General features: G+C 41.1%; 2 protein-coding genes across 3 annotated transcripts in view; one reads left to right on the top strand and one right to left on the bottom strand.

Annotated features, from left to right (window-relative positions):
* The window catches only part of SART1 (spliceosome associated factor 1, recruiter of U4/U6.U5 tri-snRNP), a 301,899-nt gene that overhangs the window by 15,147 nt on the left and 263,196 nt on the right, over positions 1-23,556 (top strand). Inside the window, exon 2 of one of the 2 annotated variants that reach the window (XM_073605184.1) lies at positions 7,282-7,372. The exons of the other annotated variant lie outside the window; for it this stretch is intronic. The gene's annotated coding sequence lies outside the window, so the exon portion shown is untranslated. The remainder of the gene's footprint in view (positions 1-7,281; positions 7,373-23,556) is intronic. 2 annotated transcript variants of the gene reach the window in all.
* Positions 1,896-23,556, bottom strand: part of LOC141112388 (transmembrane protein 272-like) — a 44,394-nt gene continuing 22,733 nt past the window's right edge. The window contains exons 5-7 of the mRNA XM_073605186.1: positions 14,621-14,797; positions 12,460-12,619; positions 1,896-2,260 (exon numbers count right to left, since the gene is read on the bottom strand). Of these exons, the coding sequence (XP_073461287.1) occupies positions 2,251-2,260; positions 12,460-12,619; positions 14,621-14,797 (347 nt within the window). The 3' untranslated portion in view covers positions 1,896-2,250. The remainder of the gene's footprint in view (positions 2,261-12,459; positions 12,620-14,620; positions 14,798-23,556) is intronic.

The raw sequence follows: 23,556 nt of genomic DNA, 5'->3' as shown, positions 1-23,556 counted from the left end.
TGTCGGGCCCGCTGTGGATGGACCTGGAAGGGATGAATCCAACGGCTGAGCCTGCTCGCTACCCGCGAGCTGTTGCAAAGGAGATGCATCAATTAGTTCTGCTAATGAGTCCTTGACAACTTTTTTTATTAAATCCATCACCTGCTGAACTTCAGCTTTTTCCTGTTCAGCATAACCTCGCAGACAGTCTTTGCAGATCAGTTTATCTGCCATAGGGGTGGCCCCACATGCTCAACATTTTTGGAGCTTTCCCCCCTGGGGGGGGGGGATTGAAGCCCGATGTCTTTTAGAGGCTGACTTCCCTTCGGAATGGTGTCGAGAATTAGTTGAACGACTGTGATCAGAACTTGGCTGGGAGCGACCACTGTGGCGGCCAGAAATCTTATTAGACATGTCTTGGCATATAGGGCTGAACAGAGTTTAACAGCGTAAAGGCACTCTTGTGATCCAAAAAAAAATTTTCTTCTGTTTTTTTTTTCTTTTTTTTTGCATTAGGTGCGTGTCCTTACCTAAGAAAACAAGGGTCTTGGTCTGATGGCGGCTGACTCATAACTGTGGGGCAGGTAGAGACCGAAAGGCAGCAGAGAAAAGCACTAGAGAAAAGTGAAGGGAAAGCCATAATAATAATACTAGAAGGGAGGGGAAAACAGTCCTATCCTCTAACTTCTGAAACTACTAAAGACCTCTGGGGTTTTTACTTTGTTCCTTTTTTTGGTATGTTAAAAAAAAAAAAAAAAATCAAATAGCGAAAAATTATAATATATATATATATATATATATATATATATATATATATATATATATATATATAAAGATATTTAATCTTTGCAAATAAAACAAAAGAAAATTACTTCCCCTTTAAAACCAAGCCAATAGAACTTACCATGAAACAGCTAATAGTGCGGCCCTAAGAGCACTCAGGAGAAGGACCTAAACCTCTTCAGCTCATAAATATGGCAAGGGGAGGTGGGCCCCACCTGTCCTCCTCCCACAATCTGCCCCCTGACGCCCTATACCTAAGAAAGGGCAAGCCACGGGGCTTTACCCATAAGAAAGATGGCGCCGAGAGCGTCCTCCGTCCAGCGCATGCACAGATGGCCAGGACACTGCTCGGTCAATCCGGAAACAAAGAGAACCTACAATAAGGACCAATCAGTGGTGCTTTCGTGCCTCGGCGCTCGAGGTTGCCAGAGCACCTGAAGAGAGAAGACAGGTGTACAGGGAGAGCAACAAAATGAGATACACAGATACAAAAAACGCTAGAAACTAAATCTATAGGAAAGGAAGCCCTTACCTGCCCACACAGAGAATATCAGCCAAGCACACCTTGCAGGACTATCGTTCCAAGTTTGGAAACCGCCCCAAAAGACCCTCAGAAGGGGCTCCCTTCTTATCAGCGCTTTTAGTAGCCCAAGGAAGGGGACCGCATCTGGGAGAGGCCTGAACCCAGACGGAAGTTGCACATGGCAGAGGAAAAGACAGGCAACCACACTATCCATCAGGTATGAGGAAAAAAAGGAGAATGCTATGGGGGGGGTATATTCACTATCCTGAGGGGAGGAGTCCGGGGCGGAGCTTATCACAGGTATGCTGCCATGGAGGCACCAGGAAAAACTTTTAGAAGCAGAGGAAAGAGAGAGCAGACAGAATCCACATTAAACGCTATAGATTGAGGCAAGTACAACCAGTAACACTTAGTTTACTACAGGTCTAGGATGACCTTGTCATTTAAAGTAAAGGGATATCCTATCCTGTGCCAGTAAAGCTCCTGATTCTGATATGAGTATTCCTGCTATGAATAGAACCTCTTGGGAGCAATATTAACGTGTGCTGAAAGTCATGTGTTTTTTTTTTCCTCAGCCATTGGTCAAGAATTACTGCTATAGAAAAAAACATTTGTGAAAGTTATAACATTTTTATTATAGTTCCACATATTATGAACATATTAGTAAATGAAGAACATATTATTAAATGAACAGTATAGTGTCATATGGTCACATTTACATTTTTAATCCGTATTTTAGACCATGAAGTCTTATAAAGATAATGAATTACTGAGTATAATGTCAGAAAATGTGAACCATTCAGCAGCAATTAAAACACATTTACCTATCTGCTAACAGAAATGCTTATCTAAACAAATTGTGATCATTCTGTTTTTCACTGTATTGGCGTTTTCTTCCCAGTTTTCTTTATTATATGATTTCCACAGATTTTGTTCCACTGATTTACCTGATTATTTTACACTTGTCACTCTAATCTGAAATGCAATAATAGAAGAACATTAATTGAAATGAAGGGTAAAGTATGCAGTAATGCAACCCAATATACAACTACATACACAAACCATACTGCATAGGACCAAATGTTTGCACTATTTGACCAAGCAAGCAAGCAAGCAAAAATGACCTGATTCACACGTATGCGTTTTTTGGTGCTTTTTGCAGAAATGCACTACATTTCATTTAATTTCCTATGGGACACGTTCACATTATGACTTTTTTTTCTGGAAAGGGTCAGGGACTTTTTTAAACACAAAACAGTGATTTTTTTGGTTTATTAAACTTCAATGGAGAAGCTGCAGATAAGCAAGTAGTGTGTTTTTGCCGCGATTGTGCAGCGATTTGCGTTTTGTGTTTCTTAACCGCTTGCCGTCCAGCGCACGACGATATACGTCAGCATAATGGTATGGCTGGGCAAATAGGCGTATCTGTACTTCCCCTGTAAATCGCGGGCTAGTGGGCGCGCACGTGCTATGGAGAGACAGAACGGGGAGATGCCCATGTAAACAAGGCATTTCCCTGTTCCGCCTAGCAACATGACAGGGAGCTACTGCTCCCTGTCATTGGGAGCAGTGATCTCTGTCATGTTCTAGTGAGCCCATCCCCCCTACAGTTAGAACACACTGAGGGAACACATTTAACCCCTTGATCGCCCCCTAGAGTTTAACCCCTTCCCTGCCAGTGTCATTTACACAGTAATCAGTGCATTTTTATAGCACTGATTGCTGTAAAAAAAAATGACAATAGTCCCAAAATAGTGTCAAAAGTGTCTGATCTGTCTGCCACAATGTCGCAGTGACAATAAAAATTGCAGATCGCTGCCATTACTAATAAAAAAAAAAATGAATAAAAAAAATGCCCTATTTTGTAGACGCTATAACTTTTGTCCAAACCAATCAATTTTTTTTACTAAAAATATGTAGAAGAATACATATCAGCCTAAACTGAGGAAGAAATTTGTTTTTTATATATTTTTTGGGGATATTCATTATAGCAAAAAGTAAAAAAATATTGCTTTTTTTTCCAAAATTGTCACCCTTTTTTTTGTTTATAGCGCAAAAACTAAAAACCGCAGAGGTGATCAAATACCAAAAAAAAAGCTCTATTTTTTGGAAAAAAAGGACATCAAATTTAGTTTGGTTGCAACGTCGAACGACCACGCAATTGTCAGTTAAAGCGACGCAGTGCCGTATTCCAAAAAATGCTCTGGTCAGGAAGGGGGTAAATCCTTCCAGGGCTGAAGTGGTTAATCTGCCCCACAACAAATTTGCCAAAACAAAAAGCATGAAAAATACAAATCACAGCAAAATTGCAGTAATATCGTGTGTGCAAAAACGTACAGCAAAAAGCACTGCAGAAACAATCAAAGCAAACTGCATAGGTATGAACCAAGCCTAATAGAGACTATAAAAAGCATGCCCCAGCTCCCTTGCTTAGGTGATTCATTACAGATACAATTTATATATGCCCTTTCAAGCACAGAAAACTTGAAAAACTTTGGGGGGGGGTCCCACTGTCAGAATACAATGGACACATTAGGGAAGAATCCTACAACCACCTTGAATGAGTGATTGGGGAAAATGGTTCAATTCTTTTACTCAGCCTGCAGGCTTAAGAAAAACTGAGCCATGTAAGGCCAGCTTAAGAAATACTGTATGTCATGGAGTCACCTAGGCCAACCACTATCCACCCCCATCTCTATACCCCAAATAATAGACAAAAATAAAAAAACACACAAAAAATGCATAAAAATGCAGACGCAAAAGGTGTGAATCTTGCCTTAAACAAACCAACTAGTATCTGCACACTAGGCCCCCAGCCGTGGTACACTACCCTAGGGATATTCCCAGCACAACTTCAGTTACCAAATAAAACATAACATGACCTATTGCCACAGGGATTCCATACCTGAGATGGCTCCCCAAACTCAATTGAACATGAGAGGGTTATATCAGCTTTACCAAGTCTTCTTTTAGGCTCTCAGCCCACAGCACAAGCTGAGGCCTAGTAGCAGTAATTCTCTGGAACACACACAGGCTCTATCCATGTGGGGAAGCCCCAAGGGAAAAGAGCTCTGATTAAATCCTCCTGAATATTTATCTTCTCCCTTGTTGCCCTTTAGGATTCCCCTTCCACAGACATCAATTATGGTTCACAGCCTTCCTACCAGGGTCGCCAAAAGTCCAGCGAACCAAACTTTGCCCAGTTCAGTCATCCCTAGCTGTATAGCATACAAAAAAAAAATCTAAAAAATGATAAAAAAATATATTCATTTACAAGTTTACAAGTTTCAAAACTGGATTCGGTGTTGTCCCAGAGGGTTCAATTATACTTTGTGTACCTCAGGGAGAAATTTGGGGTTTTAGGTTTTCTGAGTTTTTCAACATCTCAAATTTCAAATGCCCTTATTAAAAATCCATTCCAAAATGTTTTTTCTTTAGAGTCTATTGACAGACACAGGAATGTAGTAAATCTTGAAATCGAAGTCAGGAGGTTTAGACACTGGCAAAAAAAAAAAAAAAAAAAACCCTTAAGCCAGCCCCATATAGCCCCAGCCTCCAACTTTCATGCCTCAGTTTTTTTCTAATGTTCTAATGCCCCGTACACACGGTCGGATTTTCCAATAGAAAATGTCCGATCGGAGCGTGTTGTCAGAAATTTCGACCGTGTGTAGGCTCCATCACACATTTTCCATCGGATTTTCCGACACACAATGTTTGAGACCAGGATATAAAATTTTCCGACAACAAAATCCGTTGTCGGAAATTCCGATCGTGTGTACACAAATCCGACGGACAAAGTGCCACGCATGCTCAGAATAAATAAAGAGATGAAAGCTATTGGCCACTGCCCCGTTTATAGTCCCGACGTACGTTTTTTACGTCACCGCGTTTAGAACGATCAGATTTTCCGACAACTTTGTGTGACCGTGTGTATGCAAGACAAGTTTGAGCCAACATCCGTTGGAAAAAATCCTAGGATTTTGTTGTCGGAATGTCCGAACAAAGTCCGACCCCGTGTACGGGGCATAAGAGGTTAAAAGTTTTTTTCCTTTGCTCTGCTGAGAAAAACACTATTTTTTGCTAGTCTTTTAATTCTTTTTTTTTCTTCAACTAAAATAAGATAAGCTATTGGGGGAATATCTCTTTCAGTCATTCTTTTAATCTGACCTCCATTGTACTTCAGGCTGCAATGTCATCTCCTGAAAAATTGAGAACTCCTTTGCAACTGACTTAGGTACTGATTCCCTATGCTGGACAGTGTTTCATGTGACATTTGTGTCCATACTGTTTCTTTCCCACCCTCCAAGTTTTGTTTCTGAATCCCTTTATCTGATGTTCCCAACTTTAAATAGTGAGGGTCATGCACACAAGTGCACCTCCTTTCTTCCTTGTAAAGGAGTATCCAGTTTAATAAGCCCTGTGCCTCCCTGGAAGGCCAGCAGGTAGGACACTGTTACCTGGCTGCAGAGATCTCCTAAGTGAGATGTGTGATGAGTGCAAGACTGGAGGCCTTCATGGAGGATGGAGCCTCTTCCTACTCTCTGTCAGAATAATTATTCTTAGTACTATTAAGTTTAAGGCTACATTCACACCTAAGCAATGTGGCATGTCGTGTTTTGCGCCACATGTTTTAGCGCGTTTGCCCATTGAATTGAATGTGCTGCCTGACACACAAAAAATGCACCAAAAGAAGCTCAAGTATCATTTTTTGGCACTGAGCCAAACGCATTTGGCAACATGCATTTTGGCGTATTATTTTCATGTGGCAAAAATGCAACTGCTACCCAAGTTTGGCAATATGCATATTTGCGCGTTTTTCATGCGTTTTTGGAAACGCGGGTAGAAACGCACATTTCTGTCTACTTTGCCATGTCCCTCAGGTGTGAATGCAGTCTAATGAGTCCTGGACTATTGTATTTCATGTTTGATCAGGTAGGTTGTGGTGTGGCTACCACACCCTTGAAACATGTTTTGGTGTGAGTTGGAAGGGCTCATGTTCATCCTGCTTGTCCTGATATCCTTGTATCCCAATGTTTGTTACAATATATCCTCACTGTGCCTAACCCTTTTTATATAGGTGTATTGGATCACCCCACCCTTTTCTTAAAGGGATTTTACCCTACCCTCCTTTTGTACAGTTTAAGGCTTTCCTTCCATTTCTTCATTTATGAGAGTGCTATCATATCCTTTGTATTATGGATCTCCCTCATCCTCAAGTCAAAGGTACTTTGTTTTTCTAATCTTCCTTTCCCCTATTATTAGGGGATATTAGGTATCCTAGGCTTTATACTTTACCGTAGTAAATATTTGGTTTTTAACTATCTTTCTTATTGACCTAATGGCCTAAGATTGTTTTTCTCTGTTTGGGCAATTTGTTGTTTCCTCTCTTTTCTTTATGTGGTTGTTCTCCACATTATTAGTTAAGGACCATCATTCTTTCATGTAGCAGTTTCTCCCTAGTGATAATTACTGTACCTGCTTGGTCTGGAATATTGGGTTAATCCCTTCTTCTCTTCCTATTTCCTTTGCCCCCCCCCCCCCCATCTAGCTTCCGTTCAGACATTGATTTTATTTGGATACTCTTATAGTAAGATTTTCACATCTGTTGGATCTCTCAGTGGCTATTACCCACCCCTCAGTTGGACTGCTTTTGGACTTTCCAAATGTCTAAGAATTACTACATTCCTGTATCTCAGTAGATGAGTCTTAACATAATCTATTTCTTGAAGCCCACTGAGGGACATAGGTTCCACCTCTCAGTATTATTGGCCTTATATACGCTTTATTACAAAACTGAGGCACGACTGTTGGAGGCAGGGCTATACAGGGGCTGACTTAACTTACCATAAAATCTGTTTCTTGGATTTCATTAAGGGACACAGATCCCACTCCTCTGTATTTCTGATCTACTCCCAATGTTCTAAAAAAAATACTGAAGCATGATGGCAGTGAAAGAGTTTATACCTGGCTGGTCAACAACTTTTTTTGTTTTCCAGTGTCCAGGTCTCCAGAATTCTGCAATATAACCTAAATACCTGAGAATTTCTATATTCCAGTGTCATTCAAAGGACTTCAGGAAGTTTTACAGTAAGTACAACATTTTTTATATATATATATATATATATATATATATATATATATATATATATATATATATATATATATATATATATTTATATTTATTTATTTATTTAAGGATAAGTTCACTTTTACAAAAAAAAAAAAAATAAATGCACATTTATTGTAGGTAAAAAAAGGACCTTACTAGGGTTGATATTAAGAAGGTGCCACTATCCCTAATATACACTGCAAATATTTATTCAAATTCCAAAGATGGCACTACCTAGCACCAAAAATACAGATCCATAATATCAGTTCATTTAGATGGTATAAATGTTTATTACAAGGAGTTTAAAATGATATATTAGACACGCATAAATAAAATCATATACTGTAGGCCATATATTGCAACATGACACAAAATTGAGAAAACACCTTCAACCCGAAGTCCCTCCCGCAATTTTACTTAACCATGCGAGCTTAAAGCAGCCTATAACTCAGACTATAAGTTTCTCTATGCTTTTTGTGAAATTCATTCACTTCTCTAGGAGAATATGGATGAAGGTAATCTACAATTTACAATACAATATTATTATTGTAGCATAGTAGCATTGTTTCTGTTCTGAAAACACGCTTACTGCACACTCCTAGGACTGTGACCATAGCTCCCCTGATTATGACAGGAGGCTGGCAGGATGGGCTCTCAACCATGTTAAAAAACAACAAAGAAAAATTCCCAGCTCACTTACCAACCAGCCTGCAACAAACCGAGTTGTCCTGTCTAACAGTTCACGTTAACATCAGGAGTTTTACCTGCCCCTAAGCTATCCATTATTATATACGGGTTCAAACTTTGGAGGCTCTCAAAATTTATAGGTCCACAGTACACTGGGGTACCATGTTGTGGCCACTGCAGCTTACACATGTATTTGCAAGTGTGTGCAAACTAAGCCTCTGGTTTTAATGTGAACTGTTAGACAAGGCAATTCAGTTTATTGCAGTCTGGTTGGTAAGTGAGCTAGGAATTTTTCTTTAATATTGTTTTGCATGTGTCGCCCTTTCATGTGCTTCTTGGTGCAATGAGCAGTTAAATGTTGGGGTGATTGCCATTTGTTTGTACTCCCAATCATGTTACCACTGTGACAGCCAATCACAGCAATCATGGAAATCCTTCCCATCACTCACCATAAAGGCCCAGTTAAAGGGCTGCCGGTAGAATATATTTAATGACAACTAGATAAAATTGTGAGTTTTTTTATAGATATTTGCACGGCACCATTGGGGGGGACAGTGTTGTCAACCTACCAGAAAGAAATTTACTGACACGACACCCAAAATTTACTGGCACAGCCACGTTTTTACTGGCTTTTCCAAAAGTTACAAAATATAGTTTTAAGTGCAAATTTCAGTATTTAGACTACAAACAAGTACAATATGCAATTTGAAATGAAATTGACTCTAACGGTGGCACTAAACGCAGTGTGCAGCAACACAGATGATGATGACACCTCACCAACACGTTACGTCCCCTCCTGAGTCATAGTGACAGTTTCTCTCTACGCCAGGTGGTCCCTTCAGTCCTCTTCAGTCCAAACAGGACTGACAGTCCCGCTCCCAGCTTGCCTTGCTCCTGTCCCGCAGACCCAAACACAAGGCTCCAGCCACTCCACTCAGCTCCCTTGTGCCATGATTTCACACGGTACGGCACCACCCCCGCCAGACCCACCCCCCGCCGGCACCACCCAAACACACTGTAGCAGGCACTCGGATGGTCTCGGCCAAGCGTCACAGCCATATTTTTTACTGGCAACCTTTTCCTGTTACTGGCATTTACTGGCAGGAGAAGAGTGCCCATTTTTTACTGGCTGCCAGTAAAAATACTGACGGTTGGCAACACAGGGGGGGGGGTTTGCAGACCTAGTTCTGCTTATAGAGGATATTTCTTATCCTTACTGACAGCAGCTGAGTTGACAGGGTATAAGCTATTTCACTGGTGTCCCAAAGCCAACTTTGTCCCATGCACCACTTCCTATCCCATAGTGACAACAGGAAGTGAGAGGAAATCCCTCCAAAGTGAGGGAAAACCCCTGATCACCGTTATCGCCTAGAGTAAGAGTGAAAGAAAATTTCAAATTTTGAGTTGTCTCTAGAACAGGAATAGAAAGGAAATCTTCCAATGGGGATGCTAGTTCTGGTGGCAGCAAGGGTTTTCCCTCACTTTGGAAGGATTTTCTCCCACTTCCTGTTGTGGCTATGGGGCAAGTGAAGTGAAATCTCCCCAATGAAACACAGATGGCAAAAAAAAAATTGTCAGTTTTAACCCTCCCTTACTATATCCAAAATGAAAAAAAAAAGGTCTTATGAACACTTGGGCTCAAAAACGCCTGTTTTACAGGTGTTTGAATTTTTTTTTTTTTAATTTCTGCCTCCAAACGCCCCTCCATGTTAACCTACGTGTCCATGTCCACATACAGTATCTCACAAAAGTGAATACACTTCTCACATTTTTGTAAATACTTTATTCTATCTTTTCATGTGACAACACTGAAAAAATTAAACTTTGCTACAATGTAAAGTCTTGAGTGTACAGCTTGTATAACGGTGTAAATTTGCTGTCCCCTCAAAATAACTCAACACACAGCCATTAATGCCTAAACTGCTGGCAACAAAAGTGAGTACACCCCTAAGTGAAAATGCCCAAATTGGACCCAAAGTGTCAATATTTTGTGTGGCCACTTTGTTGCTGCTCTTTTTATTAAAATTGTTTTTAAGTCTGCACCCAGAGGCGCCTCCATTTTTTGTTGTTTTTTTCAGTACCATTATTTTCCAGCACTGCCTTAACCCTCTTGGGCATGGAGTTCACCAGAGCTTCACAGGTTGCCACTGTAGTCCTTTTCCACACCTCCATGACGTCATCACGGAGCTGGTGGATGTTAGAGACCTTGCACTCCTCCACCTTCCATTTGAGGATACCCCACAGATGATCAATAGGGTTTAGGTCTGGAGACGTGCTTGGCCAGTCCATCACCTTTACCCTCAGCTTCTTTAGCAAGGCAGTGGTCATCTTGGAGGTGTGTTTGAGGTCATTCTCATGTTGGAATACTGCCCTGCGGCCCAGTCTCTGAGTGGAGGGGATCATGATCTGCTTCAGTATCTCACAGTACATGTTGGAATTTGTGGTTCCCTCAATGAACTGTAGCTCCCCAGTGCCAGCAGCACTCAAGCAGGCCCAGACCATGACACTCCCACCACCATGCTTGACTGTAGGCAAGACATACTTGTCTGTACTCCTCACCTGGTTGTCGCCACACACGCTTGACACCATCTCAACCAAATAAGTTTATCTTGGTCTCATCGGACCACAGGATATGGTTCCAGTAATCCATGTCCTTAGTCTGTTTGTTTTCAGCAAACTGTTTGCGGGCTTTCTTGTGCATCATCTTTAGAAGAGGCTTCCTTCTGGGTCGACAGCCATGCAGACCAGTTTGATGCAGTGTTTGGCGTATGGTCTGAGCACTGACAGGCTGACCCCCCACCCCTTCAACCTCTGCAGCAATGCTGGAAGCACTCATACGTCATGTTCCCAAAGACAACATCTGGATATGTGTCACGTACCTGGTTGGAGGCTGAAATGTCGAGAGGGCTCCCCTTGCGGCTGAGTGCAGTACAACCCTGAAGTTGGGTTCAGAGGGTGTAGTGCCCAGAGAAGCACAGGTTGCCAGATGAATTCTGGAGAGAAGAGCTGATGGGCACCTGAAGGACACCGGGTAATACAGGAAACACAGCTGGGCTAAAGTCTATAAAAATCCTTGGTACTACTTGGCAAGGTGTGCACACGGAACAGTAGTGAAAGCCAGGCCAGGGGTCAAACACAGTAGATCCGGCAAGAGGTGGCAGGTTGCAGAAACGAGGTCTGGAATCAGGAAGCAGGCAAGAACAGGTAACTGTAGCAAAGTCCGTGATACAAGCCCTTCTCCTGCCATAAGTGCTGGTCGAGATGCTGGGTCCTAGAGCCCTTCTCCTGCTGTTGGTGCCAGTTCTCCTATGGCCATTTCCCTGACAATATGACGCTGAGCACGTGCAATCAACTTCTTTGGTTGACCATGGTGAGGCCTGTTCTGAGTGGAACCTGTCCTGTTAAACTGCTGTATGGTCTTGGCCACCATGCTGCAGCTCAGTTTCAGGGTCTTGGCAATCTTCTTATAGCCTAGGTCATCTTTATGTAGAACAACAATTCTTTTTTCAGATCCCCAGAGAGTTCTTTGCCATGAGGTGCCATGTTGAACTTCCAGTGACCAGTATGAGAGATTGAGAGCGATAACACCAAATTTAACACACCTGCTCCCCATCCACACCTGAGACCTTGTAACACTAACGAGTCACATAACACCGGGGAGGGAAAATGGCTAATTGGGCCCAATTTGGACATTTTCACTTAGGGGTGTACTCACTTTTGTTGCCAGCGGTTTAGACATTAATGGCTGTGTGTTGAGTTATTTTGAGGGGACAGAAAATGTATACTGTTATACAAGCTGTACACTCATTACTTTACATTGTAGCAAAGTGTCATTTCTTCAGTGTTGTCATATGAAAAGATGTAATAAAATATTTACAAAAATGTGAGGGGTGTACTCACTTTTGTGACATATTGTAGGTGTTTACAGAAGTTTAGAGGCAGGGGCATTTAAAGGCAAAAAAAACTTAATAGTTTTAATTTGTGCATTCAGGGCAGGAGCGATGTGGCTGAAAAACCCTTGATGCATCTAAATGCATCTAAATGCTCCTAAGCGTTAGGCGCATTTAGCACTTGATCGTTTTGTTTTTCATTGCAATGGCCAGAATAAGTTAATATTCTGGCCAATGAAATAAACGCCCAAGCACTTGATGCACTTAAACATGCCTAAAAGTGTCTGCAAAAATGTGGCTTGGGCACGTTTTTGAAGCTCTTTTTCCCCTGCCAGAAGAAAAGTGTGTACAAATCACTGCCCCTAATAAATCTACTTTAAGTTTTTAATTATCTATATATATTCCGTGAGTGTTTTGCTCTTACTTTTCTGGTCCTTTTCTTTAATTACATAAACAAAAAATAATAATAATAATTTTGGAAATATTACCTCTCATAAAATGCTCTATGAGAACCACATAAACATGGACAAATCAGGGCTAATCCAAGCAGCACATATTCAAGTAACAGGATTCCGAAAGCAAATAAATAAAGATCCTTGTCACATTGTCCTTCATATTCTTTGTACACCTTAAAGACCCAGACACTACCTATATTACACGAAAAATGTAAAGCCGTTAGTAAAATTAATACAGCTTATATACAGTAAACACAGCCTGGATACCTAGCTTGAGATTCTTTGTTCCTGATGAAGTGATTGGATTACTCACGCCATGCAGCAAGTGTTCTAATGTCTGTTCTCTCCTTTTTCCCCTAAAATCTTAGCTAAGACGCTGTTTCTAATGTTATTGCTATTCTGTGCTTCTCTTGTAATTGCAATTTCTATTTTACTTACACTGTAACCATTCCATGCAGAATAACATTGTGAAGTATTACTTTACACTTCAAGTGAATTGTAAATACGTTATTTGACTCTTTAATGTTCATGTTTTATTTCCTTAAGTTTATTGCATTGTATTGAGATTTAGCTGACTTTGGCATTAACTGCTTGATGCCCAACCACAGTGCATTTACTGTAGATGGTGGCACAGCCAGGCTGGGTGATGTACTGGTACGTTGCTTAGCACATGCGCACTAGTGCGCCAACTGGGGTGCGCAGTGGTGCGATCCCTTGACGACGCTCGGTACTCTGACACAGTAAGCAAGCTGTCATGAATGGAAAGTTAACTATTGCTTGCAACAGTGATCATCACTGTTGATGATCAAAAAAATCCTTGATCACCCTCCAGAACTACTCTGATGAAAGTATGTAAAAAAAAAAAGAAAATAGTAAAAAAGAAAACATTTTTTTTTTAAACGGAATACACTTTTTTACATACTGTCACCAGTCAGCATCATTCCTGATCCCTGCCACACCATTCATATGATGAGGCTGTACTGCACTGGTAACAGTGTGTAAAAAAAAAATGTGAACAAAAACATTTTATTTAATTTCTTCATTTTCCAAAAAAGTGTGACAAAAAATGACAACTTCAAAAAACTTGCCATGCCTCTTACTAAATACCTTGGCCTGTTTAATTTCCAAAAAGGGGTTTTGGGAATATTTGTACTGTCCTAGAATTTTCAAGAAATGAGATAGGCCATAAGTATGGAATAGATCAATTTTCAAATATATATAACATAGTTTGTAGACACTATAACTTTCATACAAACCAATTCATATACCCTTATTGGGATTTTTACCAAAGACACATAGAAGAATGCATTTTGGCTTTAATTTATGAAAAAAATTGATTTTATTGGATATGTTTTATAAAAGAAAGAAGAAAATATTGGGTTTTTTTTCAAAATTTTCACTCTTTTTTAATTTATATAGCAAAAAAAAATAAAAACAGTGGTGATTAAATACCACCAAAAGAAAGCTCTATTTGTGTGAAAAAATGATAACAATTCCAAGTGAGGTCAGGTGATTAAAGCGGTAGTAAACACCACTTGCTCACTTTTACCTGCAGGTAAGCTTATAATAAAGCTTACCTGTAGGTACAAGGAATATTTCCTAAACATGCACAATTTACGAGATATTCACTACTTCTGCAGAAGGTGACATCACCTGCACATGCGCACTTCGCTCTGAAGGGATGGCATGCCATGCCTTCATATCTGTGTGCTGCAGACATGACTCCTGTGCGCATTTGCAGGAGTGATGTAATTGTGGCTCAGCCATTCAAAGGGCTGGAGCCCACAAACCTGGAAGGAAGACCAGGTGAAGATGGAAGCCCCGTCAGTGGTGACAGCCCACCGCTGGAGGGCTTCGTTTTAAGGTAAGTCTTTCATAATGTGCAAGTATGCGAAGCATACTTGCACATTATGCCATTAACTTGCAGGGGGAGTTTTGGACTCTTTACTACCGCTTTAATAACATCTGAAACTACAACAAAGAACCCACATATACTAGATAAAGCGGGGTAAGAGACAAGAATAAAAGAGGAGAGACCAAAGAGAGAAAGAAGAGAATGAAAAGGAGTGAGGGAACAGTTCATTTTAGCAGTGAATAGGGGAGGGAGAAGTGATCAAGGAAAAATATACAGAAATATAGTTTTGCTTTTTAAGTGTCACTATATAGCCTAATATGCCTTATGTACAACACTTACCTGTTATAAACCAGGCAAAGCTGAATGTTCCTATCAAACCTTCTAGAATCATGCTGCATGTCTCAAATATAGACCTGACAAGCAACAGAGCAACAGCTGCTAAATGTGTGGCTCCTGTCACCAACAGAAAGATGGGTATGTAGGGCTGGATGGGGCATTTGTCTTTGTTTATGACACCTGGAAAAAAAATAACTGGTAAGATGACTTACATTATTTGAAAGCACTGACTTTTCTTTCAGAATCTGGTGATTCTCTGTTATGGGATTTATTTATATATCAATTCTTAAAATACCCACCAAATAATTTACATAAATTAGAAGCCATACTTACTGGTCTATAGGGTCATTATTCTAGATTTTATAGATATAGTTTAAAGCAAAACTGTAACCCACAAATTATGCTTATCGAAAACCCTCACTTTTTTCACCATTCTTGGTCTACCCTGTCTTCTTGAAAAGGTTTGCACTCTATCTACTATAATTCACTTGTTATTATTTACTTGCTAATATGCACCTCCCTGCAGCTACAGCAAGTGATGCCTAAAGTGACTCTGTTGATAATTAAAAAAATTCAATGAGTAGCTCCATGTAAAGAACGCAGTTGCTCAGGGCCGTCTTTAATATTGATTGGACCCTGGGCGAACATTTTCTTGGGGCCCCCATGCAGTTTTGCTCTCCAACTGCTCTGAGACATACAATAAATAGCAGCTAGACTCAAAATTAGTTTACTGAATCAGATCAGACAGTGATTGCGATAGGTTGCCAGAGGTTACAGTGTATCATTACCGCTCACTGACTGGTTGCTAGAGGTTACAGCACACATTTTGGCTCACTGATCAGTTGCTAGAGGTTACAGCACATGATTTCTGCTTGATGATTGGTTGCTAGAGATTACTGTACATCAATACTGCTCACTGATTTGCTACTGCACACCATTACTGCTTACTGATTGGTTGCTAGAGGTTACAGCACATCATCTCCTCTCTGGCTGCACACCATGGACTGGACCTTGCTCAAATGTGCACCCCAAACTGTAATTCCTTCTCTGCCTACCTCTGCACACCACACACTAACCCCCCCCCCCACACACACACATACACACACACACACACACACTAATTTGCTTACCTTTGCAGAACAGGCTGATGGTAGGCTTAATGACCACAGTTGTAGGCAGGACTTTCAAGCATGCCCCTTTATCTCCCCAGTGGGTAGCATTCAGTATAGGTGATGGTGGATATGACCTCAGGGGGGCATGATATACATATGAATACCACCTCTGTTTACATAGAATGCTGCCAGTCTGCCACTATTTACATATGCCGCTGCTATTTACATATCAATGCCGGTATTTACATGTAAACACAGGGTCTACAGGTGAGTCATCTGTACACAACAAGACAGAGCTGGGCAGCATTAATAGCAGAACTTCACACTGAGATATTAGGACACAGCATGAGACTAAAACCTCAAGGGATGAGGGAATTTAAACTGGGAAAATTGGCAAGTATGAGGCAGCTGCTTTGGGCCCCACAACAATGACAGGGCCCAGGGCAGTGGCCCCTTTTGCCCTGCCTTAAAGACGGCCCTGCAGTTGCTACTTATCTGCCCTCTCCACTGCCTTCACTGACAAACTCTGTTTTCTGAAGATCCAAGCTTTGCTGTACAATGTTCAGCATTTAACACTTCCACAAGTATTGGATGCTAGCATTCCTCATTGCACCCTGTGGTTTCCTCCAGTGGCTCCTGCCTAACAGGACACAGGAGCTGGTGAAAGGAACCACAGAGAAAAGCAGGGGACCAGGCATCCAACACATCTGACAGTGTGCTGGATGGTCAGCAAATTTAGACCAGTAACAATGCAGAATTTTGTGGGTGGGCGGTTTGCCTTACAGGAAGCTGCTCTTTCCGTTTTTTTCCCCCAAATAGTGGCATAGTTGTTTATAAGAGGAATATACAATGCCAGGGAGCTGTAGTAAGTTACCTCAGATACATTCAGAGTCCATTTGACAAGTCCTCCTGTCTTTCTAAGCATGTGATCTTCCAACTCACTTGGCATACCTCAGGGCTCTCTAAAACTTGATTACTAACATAATTGCTTTTTGCAATATTTGTTCATTTTATTTGATTTCATGAAACCTAAATGTTCCTAAAGATTTTGTTTCCATAGGACATGTACTGTTTAAGTATTTTCTTAAAAATGTTCACATAGGTTCCTCCTATACACATGAAAATGGGTATAATAGTAATGTGGTCTGGGCACCACAAAACAAGGTCAAAACACCATGGCAGCCTTATTCTGTTAAAATTTGCCAGTCTGAGACACGCGTTAGAATGAAATCTAATGTCTGTAGGGTCAGCAGAGAATTGGCTCATTTGATACAGCCCCACCAGCACACACTCCAGGCCTACACACATCCTGAACTCCATTACAACGGAGAAACTTTAAATTGAATAAATATTTCTTAGAACACTGATCACTAGAGATCAGCTAAATAGGCCTATCATACAGTATATCCCATCCCATCACAGCATGTTTATCAAGGTCTGGGTTATAAAACCTATTAAAACTGTCATAAATGGGAAATCCTCTTGCACTGGAAGTCCTCTGCCCTGTCCATTCTATCTTCATCATGCTCGTTGATTAATGCTGTCCAAACTTTCTATAAATTGACTTGTAAAAGCAGGAAATGCCCAAGGAAGTGCACTTGGATTGATGTCTTTGGTATGTGTTGGGGGTCCTGTTTTCAATCCAATGATTCTATAACTATGCAAACACAATTTCCTTTTGTTCTAATATGTTGCTGTCATTACGCTACGCATTATTTTTTATTCTGGATGAGACCGCTGTATCTTTGTATCTTATTGAATTGTTCATCTGATGTATGCAGCTGTGTTTGTATTCTGCATTACATTTATTATAACTTTTATCTGTTACAAAAAAAAATGTAATAAATAGCTTAGCAAGCTATTAAGGGAATGTACATCATTGTCAGAGTAATATGTAAACAATTAGTGGAATGTAGAAACAACATTTGCAGATGATAAAGTCTCCTCCTCTGCAGAGACAACACTTATGTTTCATAAGTCCTGGGTTGTGCAGAATCCTGTTCTGCACAAAATATATATTTGCTACCAGAATGTAGGGCTGTCTTAATGCACAGGCACCCCTGCAACCCCCCCCCCCTCCCCTCCCACCACAGTCAGAAGGGTACAGCACAGCGGGCAGGAGGGTACAGTATAGGGTGCAGTAATGTATAAAACAAAGATGGTCTCCTCAAGCAGAGCAGTGCACAGCGCAGGGAAGTTTCAGATCTTACCTGTTCTGTCACTGGGCTAAATCTATAAGCGGAATAATATATGCCCCTGTACCTTTCCCCTGCAGTTTCTGGCACTCTTTCGGTGCTTTGCAGAGCTTAAGGCAGAGCCCCTGAGGTGGTCCATCTTACTAATGTTGGTGCTTGTGATGGCGGGATGTGTACTGCTCTAACCCCTGCTGGCCATTCTCTCTTAACCCCTGCAAAAAGCCAGAAGATCACCGGAAACTGGGGGGGGGGGGGGGTAGAGGGGGAGACATAATTCTGCTTTTAGATTTAGCCTACTGACAGAACAGGTAAGATCTGAAGATCTATGACAGCAGCTTCCCTGTATTAGACCATCTCTGTATTATACATTACTGCACCCTATACTGTACCCTCCTGCTCGCTGTGCTGTACCCTTCTGACCCCCCTGTACTGTACCCACCTGACCCCCCCTGCACTGTACCCTCCTGGCCCTCCTGTACTGTGCCCCCCCCGTACTGTGCCCTCTTGCCCCCCTACTTTGCCCTGCCGACCCCTTTACTCTACCCTTCTGACGCCCTGTCCTCTGATCTACTGACTTTTTATATTGTTTGGATATTTGAGTCAAACTAGTTTTTGATTTATGGCATGTTTTCTTATTGTTTAAAATTAGTTTTATTGAAAGTACTAATGAATATATGTTTAGTTCTATCAACTATGTATACTTTAATTCTTGAGAGTAGGTGCCTAAATCGGGGCAGGCTGGTAGAGGCCCCAGTGCAGTGCCCAGGGCCCATGATGCTATTAACATGTCCCTGCCAGAATGTAGCCTGTAGGTACTTAAAAAAATTTACACATTTAGAAAACCTTTACATCTCCTTGGCCACTTTTTGTTATCTCACAATCCTAATAAGTTCTGTAAAGGGTTCTGGAGCCCAGAAACTTTGTTTAGGAAGAAGTCTTAATTCCAAGGGCCACTATTAACCTGGTAGCTAGACTTCATTATTAGCCTCAGCTTTCCACAGGCCTTGATATATGCAAGCTGGCTGATGCTCAGGGTTCTGTGGGAGCCTGCTGCTGGGAGCCTGCTGCTGTGTGAAAAGCTAACTATGAACAGAACAGTAAAAAAGTACAAGGACTGCCCGTTTGTTTTGGTGGGCACCCTGTTAGTTAGGAACTGACTTGAATTTAGTTAGTGGCTCAGACGAAGAAATGTTTTTTTTTATGTATGAACTTGCTATGCAAAGCCCCCCTGCACTGAAACTGTTAATTTGCTGCCTTGCTGAATATAAGAGCTTGGACTGTTCCTGTCAATACCAGTTGAGCCTATTCCCCTTACAACCTGGGGCTCAGATACACAGGCAGCATGTTACACCTTATACCTATTCTTGAAAATAATTGAGTAGTTTATAGAACAGTTCATACTGGCAAATGCTAACCAGCAAGAGATGAACAGCTTAACTGCCCAACAGATGAAACAGTTGACTGTAGTCAATCAGGCCTTAGGGAAACAGCAGTAAGTCAACTTGTTTCTACAGCAGCAGATACAAGCCCTGTTGGAGTGGCAGATGGTTGCGCAGGGGCCAACTTCTTCCCCTCAAATGCTGGTGCAGAGCACTTTATAGAAGTTGTTCTTTGAGGACAATGTTGAAGCTTACCTCAGTATCTTTGAGAGAGTTGTTGAACATGAGAAGCTACCTAAGGAACAGTGGGCAGATGTGTTGGCACCCTTTTTAACAGGGGGCCCCAAAAGGCCTATGTTGACTTATAGCTCAGGATGCCAAGAAATATACTAATCTTAATGAATAAATAATAGCCAGGCTTGGGGATACCATGGGTGTCCAAGTGCAGCATGTATTCTTGTTTTGCTTCAGCAATGTAAGCACTGAAAGTGTGATCTGATCCAGTTGTGGTAGGAAAACGTAATTTAAATGGCATCCTGCAGATCATAGAAAGCTTTAATCCAAAACTTGTGCATGTCATAACAAATGAACATCAGATAGGTCAAAAAATCATAGTGTGTCTAACTCCAGAAAAATACAGTACATGTGGACAATGAGGACTAAGCATGAATAAGGGTGGGACTAACTACACAGAGCATGCCCTAGCTACAGAGTGAGACAAGGACAAAATTATTCAAAGGCAAACACACAACAATGCATGTGTAACATGATACTTCCCTTTGAAATCTATGATTTTAAATATTAACCTCTTCCCGCCGTCCGTACGTATATATGAGGCCTCTAGGCGCGTGGGCTTTAATGCTGACAAGCCCCAAATATGTGGCCCTATGTAAACATAAAACTGTGCACCCTGCACGCTCCCAGAACAGTTACCGATGGGGCCCGGAAAGCTCCCGATACAATCTTGCAATCGGGAGCTTTCCGTTCATGTGACCGCTGTAACAACCAATTACAGCAGTCACATGACCCAAATGTCCGCCTCTGCCTCCTGGCATCTAAAAGTTCCTAAAGGGCCAGGAGGCGGCAGCAGAAAGGGGTTAAACAATTGAGAATTGAGTGAAGTCTATTCCAGGAACACTTGAAAGAAGAAAGTGGAGAACAAGAAAATAATGCAAACATTAACATACTGTAAAACTTGAAAATCACTACTGGTGTCTATAAGATGGCACAGAAGACAATTCAGGAGTCTATCTTCTGAGGGGAAGGAAGCAGCATGAACCAGGCCTTCTTACCTCCCCTTGAATCAAGGGGGGTTTAGAAGAGGAATCCTCTTCCTTTTGCAAAAAGCAGTACTAGTTCAAATGTAGAATCAATTAGGAAGTCAGGTGGGGATGATCTTGAAATGTTCAGAAATGCAGGCACATAGTGCCATTGATCCAGATTGGAGAACCTTCTGATGCATTCTACTCTGTTACTGACATACACATAGAACTGTTGAATTTTTTTGGTTGTATATGTATCCCAACACTATCTTGCTGTCTGTGTAAAAGTGAAAAGAGCCTATTTAAAACTCTATTTCACATTTTAGAAGCTCAGCAACTTCAACAGCTAATACGGCTGCACAGAGTTCAAGCCTTGGAATGGTATGTGCTGGTTTTGGGGTCAGCTTGGCCTTACCAAGGAAAAAACCCACACTTACTTTGTCTCTTGGATCTACAACTTTTATGTAGGCTACCACAGCTATTGCTTCAATAATGGTATCAGAGAAAACATGGCTATCTCTTCTGGTGGCATTTGTTAGGGATGTAGTATTGTATGAACGTGGTATCTGAAGCTGTTCTAGGGCTTTCTGGGACTCTTTCCATTATTCGCTACTTTGTTGTTTCTCTCTGGATAAAGGAGTATCCAAGTCTGTGTTTTCAGAAGTAAGCTGATGTATCTTACCCTGAATGTTAAAGATGTTATGAACCCAGAAGATCATAGATGCTGTTCACAGCAGACAAAACTTGTTTCATGAAGGGCTTGTCACAAGTTAATACTTGAAATGTATGCATGCGTCTTGTTTGACATCCAAAGGCAATCCGATACTACACTGAGCCATGGAAAGATCCATTCCTAGCTTGAATCCCTTTACACTAACAGAATGATCATTAGAAGGAAAGGCTTTCATGACCTTATCACTGACACAATTTTGTGAAGCCTGACGTTGGCAATGGCAATGCATATCCCAAGTTCTCTTGAGAAGATCGATTGCTTCTCTTTTTGAAGGCAGAGATTTGAGCCCATCATCTACGTAGAAATTAGACAAGTGCACTGCCAAAAAATGTGTTAGTTTTCGTTTCATTTGTTTTTTTGTTTTTGTTTTTTGGATCATTCGAAATGATCCCAATTCGTGAATTCTAAAATTCGTAAATTTGAAAGTTTGAAAATCCGACAATAAGAAAGAAAATCCAAAAGAATGACTAACTAACTAATAACTAACTATTAAATTATAGGTATTGGAATTTCCTTTCAAATTTGGCTGTTAGTGAACGTAACGAATATGAATTTATCCAAAGTTACGAATTATCTGAAATAACGAATGCCACATCTAAACAAAGGAAATGGAACAAATTAATAATAAATAATAATAAAACGTTTTTATTATTGTTATTTATTATTATTATTATTATGTTACGTTCCATTTGTTTAGATACGGCATTCGTTATTTTGGATAATTCATAACTTCGGATAAACTCATATTTGTTACATTCACTAACAGCCAAATTAGAAAGGAAATTCCAATACCTAAAATTTAATAGTTAGTAGTTAAGTTATTATTAGTTAGTTATAATTTCAGATTTTCAAATTTTTGGGTTTTCGGATTTCCGAATTTCCAAATTTTTCAATATTCAATATTCAATTTTTTTTTTTTTAATTTATTTTTTCAGAAAAAATCGTTAAACGGGATTTCATTAACTTGGATATTTCCAAATTAACATATTTGTCGAAATTAGTTAAATAACCAAATAAATAAGTTAAATAATGAATTTGGAACTAAATGAATTGCACATGTCTAGTAGAAACAGGGGCAGATCCAGAGTCTTGTCTCGGGAGGGACACTGTCAGAAATACATTTTTTTGTGGGCAATTTATCTGGGAAATGGTTGATGTTGGCGCTTCATTGATCACTGCACCCTGGTTGTTATGGTGTCAGGATGATTGAAGCGCATTATTTCTATTATTACATTGTAGTATAAAATGAAATGGTTCAACTCACCATAATGCAGAATCAGTGGGAGCCCTGAGTGTGTCACTTTCCACCGTCGCTTGCCACACGTTGAGAATTGTCACTTGTCTGCCACCAGATGCAGATTGTCACTTGCCATGTCACCTGCCACACATTGCGAATTGTCACTAGCCACGTCACCTGCCACACCTTGTGGATTGTCACTTGCCACACCTTGCGGATTGTCACTTGCCACGTCACCTGCCACACCTTGCGGATTGTCCACTTGCCACACCTTGCGGATTGTCCACTTTCCACACCTTGCGGATTGTCCACTTGCCATGTCACCTGCCACAATTTGCGGATAGTCACCTGCCTGCTAAGGTGGTGTTTTGTCTGTTTCTTGCTGTGTCCCAGACTCAGGCAGCAGAGAGATAATGTAATCTCTCTGCTGCCCACGCTGCCTGCACAGTGAGAGCGGAACTTAGTTACTGCAGGGATGCAGGGCGGTGAGAGATGATCTCATCTCTCTGCTTCCCGTCCTTCGGCTAGCTGATTGGCCAGCTGTGCGATCACACGGAGCCGCCCCCACACTGACATGGCAGCCCGGGCCCGCCCGCCCACAAACTGCGCCGACCGCTCGCAAACCTCGCTGCCCGGTTCGCCCGTGGAGAGACCTGCGCCGCTCTCTTATCTGCCAGGCCCAAAACCAATTTCTCGGACGTGGCAATTGCCCCGTTGCCCCCCCCCCTGGATCCGCCCCTGAGTAGAAATTATTTTCAACAAGTTCAAGTGCACCATGAGAAGGACATTGAGGGAAGCACCGTCATATCGAGCACTTGAGTCAAAGACCACCCTGATCTGATCTGGCTTGCGAGGATGGTACATGCCAAAGCATGGGAGCTAAATGATTTTTTAACTGTTCTGCATCAGGAATCTAAGCACTGAAAGTATGATCATAAAAAGATCATAAAAAGCTTAAATCCAAAACTTGGGCAGATCATAACAGATGAAAATCAGATAGTTTAAAAAAAATCATAGTGTT

Source organism: Aquarana catesbeiana, linkage group LG11, assembly GCF_042186555.1.
Source record: "Aquarana catesbeiana isolate 2022-GZ linkage group LG11, ASM4218655v1, whole genome shotgun sequence".
In the NCBI taxonomy this organism is placed as follows: Eukaryota; Metazoa; Chordata; class Amphibia; order Anura; family Ranidae; genus Aquarana; species Aquarana catesbeiana.
This window is presented reverse-complemented; position numbering and strand designations above follow the sequence as displayed.